At 37.5% G+C, this 5,000-nt stretch overlaps 2 protein-coding genes across 2 annotated transcripts in view; both read left to right on the plus strand.

The window, feature by feature from the left end:
• Window positions 1-549, plus strand: part of LOC147471502 (uncharacterized) — an 811-nt gene extending 262 nt beyond the window's left edge. The window contains exon 2 of the mRNA XM_086539316.1: window positions 1-549. This exon is cut by the window's left edge and continues 97 nt beyond it. Within this exon, the coding sequence (XP_086395442.1) occupies window positions 1-359 (359 nt within the window). The 3' untranslated portion in view covers window positions 360-549.
• A 3,538-nt stretch (window positions 550-4,087) lies between these two features.
• Window positions 4,088-4,910, plus strand: LOC147471503 (uncharacterized). Its single transcript, XM_086539317.1, has 2 exons — window positions 4,088-4,111; window positions 4,238-4,910. Exons 1-2 carry the CDS (start codon window positions 4,103-4,105, stop codon window positions 4,718-4,720), a joined length of 492 nt encoding a protein of 163 aa, XP_086395443.1. The 5' UTR covers window positions 4,088-4,102; the 3' UTR covers window positions 4,721-4,910.
• The last annotated feature ends 90 nt before the right edge of the window (window positions 4,911-5,000 follow it).

The raw sequence follows: 5,000 nt of genomic DNA on the forward strand, positions 1-5,000 counted from the left end.
TCCAGAGCCACCGTCTGGGCGGCAACTTCGCCTACTCCACCCACGAGGCTCACGCCTACGCCGTGCAGACACCCGTCATCGGACAGCGCACCGTGCCCGTCGGCGTCTCCTACCACCACGGAACTCCCGTCGTCAAGACCTCCACTGACTACATCACCCAAAAGATCCCCCAGGTCGCCTACACCTACCCTCAGGTCGCCGTGCAGGCTGCCGTTCCCCAGGTCGCCACCTATGCTGGTCTTCCCCAGGTCGCCACCTACGCTGGTCTGCCCCATGTTGGCACCTACGGCGCTGTGCCCTACCCCTACGCCGCTGTGGTCGCCGCCAAGCCTGCTGAGGCCGCCGCTGAGGAGGCCTAAGATGGCCCTCTGAGTCGATCGTGTAGGACGTTTCCTGTTTCCTTGAATCTCCTTCTACTGCTTCCTTCGACGGCCGATCCTGGCGTGGCCTCCCCGGCGCAGCGACAGAGCCTCCGGGTTGGTCGCTGCGCCTCGTATAGCTCCGGTGTACAAACTTGTGTGTTAGTGTTAATAAAACAATTTAAACATCTTCCTGCCTTGAATTTACAAATCCTAATTTAGGAAGATGTAAAGTTAATTGTCACAGTGAACAAGCATATACAAACTACATATACAAAGAGTATGTATGATTTTGAGTATATGGGGAAGCTATAAATAGAATGAAGGATCATGTATATATATATATATATATATATATATATATATATATATATATATACATATATATGTGTGTGTGTGTGTATACATATATATATGTAAATATATACATATATCTATCTCTCTCTCTCTATATCTATATATGTGTGTGTATGTGTGTCTGTGAGTATGTGTGTATATGTGTGCATGTATATATATGTATGTACACACACACACACACACACACACACACATATATATATATATATATATATATATATATATATATATATATATATATATATATATATACATATATATGTATATACATACATACATATTTATATACATAAACGCATATATAAAATAAATGCTCATTCTCATTGGAGTAGACCGAGAGGTAGTGAGCTAGATTGGGGGATGCTAAGACCTGCTAATAGCATACGAGACTAGCTCAAATATATTATTGGAGATTAATGATAGTCTCCTTACTAAATTATTCCACCCACTAAGAAATAAATGGGTATATGGGCCCACTCCTCTTAAATATAATTTCCTAATACCATTACAAGGTATTTATAAAAAAAAGTATCTTAAGATTTATCTGTCTTGGAGTAAAGATAAGAAAGTAAAATAAAGAAAATAGCGAACGAGATAACTATGATAAGAATAACGTTCCTTAGTTATGAAATACAAAAATATTATCTTCCATACAGGGCCCGTATCCATACATATACAGTATATGTATATATATATATATAAATATATATATATATATATATATATATATATATATATGTATGTATATATATAGTATAAATATATATACATATATACATATATATATATATATATATATATATATATATATATATATATATATATATGAATATATATACAATATACATATACAATATATATATATATATATATATGTATATATTATCTGTGTGTCTGTATATGTATCATCTTCATCATCATCGTCAGCCTGTGTCATTCCACTGCAGGACGTGGGCCTCTCTCAATCTTTTCCAGTCATTCCGGTCTTGTGTCCTCTGATTCCAGTTTACTCCTGCGAAATTCGCTATTTCATCACACCATCTTGTCATTGGTATTGCCCTTGGTCTCTTTGTGTCATGTATTTCCCATTTTGTTGTTTTCTTTGTCCACTTGTTGTCCTGTCTCCGATATATATGTCCTGCCCACTGCGACTTTATTTTAATGCTCTTAAGTATATCCTCTACTATTGTCTGTTGCCTGATCCATGTAGCTCTTTTCCTGTCTCTAGCATAAAACTTTTCATTCCTCTTTGAGCATTTACTAATTTCCTCTCAAGTGCTTTGTTCATAATCCATGTTTCTGACCCATATGGCATGACAGGGAGGACACATCCATCAAAAAACTTTTTTTAGACAGTGGCAGACGGCCTCATAATATATTACTTTGTGTACCGGAGGCACTCTAACCTAGCCTGATTCGTCGTTTTATCTCGACTTCATAGGATGTATTCGCCTTGATGAGTTACCCTAGGTATACATACTCATTGACTGATTCTAGTACCTCATTCTGAATTTGTATTGGCTCAACTGTGGTTTAACTGTTGAACATGACTTTTGTTTTTTTTTCATGTTCATTCTAATGCCAATTTTCAGACTTTCCATATTCAAATTGCTTAAGAATTTGTTATAATTCATTTGCTGACTCGCCGAAAAGAACAATGCCATCTGCAAATCTTAGATTGCTTAAGTGTTCATTCCCTATTTTAATCCCTTTCTCCTTCCAATCTATCTTCTTGAATGTTTCCTCTAAGTAAGCTGTGAACGGTTTTGGTGAGATGGTGTCGCCCTGCCTAACACCCTTGTTATTGGTATTTTATCGGTTTCCGCGTGCATTTTGATGGTCGCTGATGATGATTTTAATAATAACACTAATGATAATGATGATAATAAGGATACTGAATAAAGCAATTATAATGATGCTAATGATGATGTCGATAGTAATGATGATGATATTGACAGTGATAGTAATGGTATGAGTAATAAAAATAATGATAATGAAAATGATGATAAGAATAATAAAGGTGATGATAGCTGGTACTAGTGCTGCTAATATAATGATGATAGTAATGATAATAATAATTATCATGATAATATAGATAGATATGCTACTAATGATTATGAAGATGATAGTAATATTATCAGTAACATTAATGATAAGAATATATGATAACAATGACGATAATGATAATAATAATGAGGCTGGTGATGATGATAATGGTAATAGTTATTAAAATAAAGAGAATGATAGCAATATTATCAAACATAATAATGATAATGAAGATAACAATTTTAATGTTAATGATAATAATAATGATGGTGATCATGATACTGATGATAAGAATGATAAATATGATAATGATGATATTATAGTAATTGGAGTTGATAATAACAATAGTTATGATTCAAATGATAATAGTAATGATGATAATAATAAAAAAAATAATGGCGATGATGATAATCATGATAATGATAATGGCGATGAGAATATTAAAGATAATGATAATGAGGATAATTATAATCATAATCATTATCATCATGATAATAATGATAGTAAGAATGTCAAAGATAATAGTAACAATGATAACGATATCAACAATGCCGATAATGAGGATAATGAAATTATGATAATAACAGTAATATACACACACACATATATAAATATACATGTATATATATATGTATATATATATATATATATATATATATATATATATATATATATATATATATATATATATATATATATATATATATATATATATATATATATATATATATATATATATATATATATATATATATACATATATATACATGTATGTAAATACATATATCAAAATCTCTCTCTCTCTCTCTCTCTCTCTCTCTCTCTCTCTCTCTCTCTCTCTATATATATATATATATATATATATATATATATATATGTATATGTATATAAGTATACATTTTTAGGGATATAATTGCATTCCTATGCAAAATTGACTGGCCGACAGGCGCTTAGTAGTAGGCATAACGATGAAGTAAAGTATTTTTTTTAAACTATTTATATATATATTTTCACCTTGTCTATTTTGTTTGCTGCATCACCCCAACACCATTTCCTTTCCAATCCATACCTAGTACTGTGGCAGAAAAAATCCACTATACACAAAACAGGTCTATCGAAAAAAGTGACAACAGTTTCGAAATCCTCCTGGTTTGTATTAGAATGCATTCCTATATATAACACACTCCCTTCTCTTAATCTTTTCCCATAACGCAGTGTGGGGGCGGCTTCGTCCCGCTCTGACGTCACCACAGTGGGACTACTTAAGGGCCGTCGGTCCTCGTCTCTGCACCACAAGTCTTTGTACACCGTCTGTACACCACCAAAACAACACCATCACCATGAAGGCTGTAAGTAAATCTTGTGTTTCTGTATCTCAAAGGACAAAAAATAGGAATCTAAAGGAATATTCAGATGCAAATGGTCACGATGAAATCCCCTCTCCTCGCCGTGTCTCACAATGCGTTCTCCTGCAGATGCTGATCTTGTCCGCCATGGCAGCGTGCGCCGCCGCCTCTCTGGTGGTGCCTGGCCCAGTGGCAGTGCGTGCCCCCTCCCACGACTCTGCCATCATCCAGAGCCACCGTCTGGGCGGCAACTTCGCCTACTCCACCCACGAGGCTCACGCCTACGCCGTGCAGACACCCGTCATCGGACAGCGCACCGTGCCCGTCGGCGTCTCCTACCACCACGGAACTCCCGTCGTCAAGACCTCCACTGACTACATCACCCAAAAGATCCCCCAGGTCGCCTACACCTACCCTCAGGTCGCCGTGCAGGCTGCCGTTCCCCAGGTCGCCACCTATGCTGGTCTTCCCCAGGTCGCCACCTATGCTGGTCTTCCCCAGGTCGCCACTTACGCTGGCCTGCCCCATGTTGGCACCTACGGCGCTGTGCCCTACCCCTACGCCGCTGTGGTCGCCGCCAAGCCTGATGAGCCCGCCGCTGAGGAGGCCTAAGATGGCCCTCTGAGTCGATCGTGTAGGACGTTTCCTGTTTCCTTGAATCTCCTTCTACTGCTTCCTTCGACGGCCGATCCTGGCGTGGCCTCCCCGGCGCAGCGACAGAGCCTCCGGGTTGGTCGCTGCGCCTCGTATAGCTCCGGTGTACAAACTTGTGTGTTAGTGTTAATAAAACAATTTAAATATCTTCCTGCCTTGAACTTACAAATCCTAATTTAGATGGATTGGAAAGTGAAGTGGAATGATGAACAAATATATATAAACTACAGCTACGTAA

Source organism: Penaeus japonicus, unplaced genomic scaffold (genome assembly GCF_977035675.1).
Source record: "Penaeus japonicus unplaced genomic scaffold, GWHDUDI00000001_assembly GWHDUDI00000008, whole genome shotgun sequence".
NCBI lineage: Eukaryota > Metazoa > Arthropoda > Malacostraca > Decapoda > Penaeidae > Penaeus > Penaeus japonicus.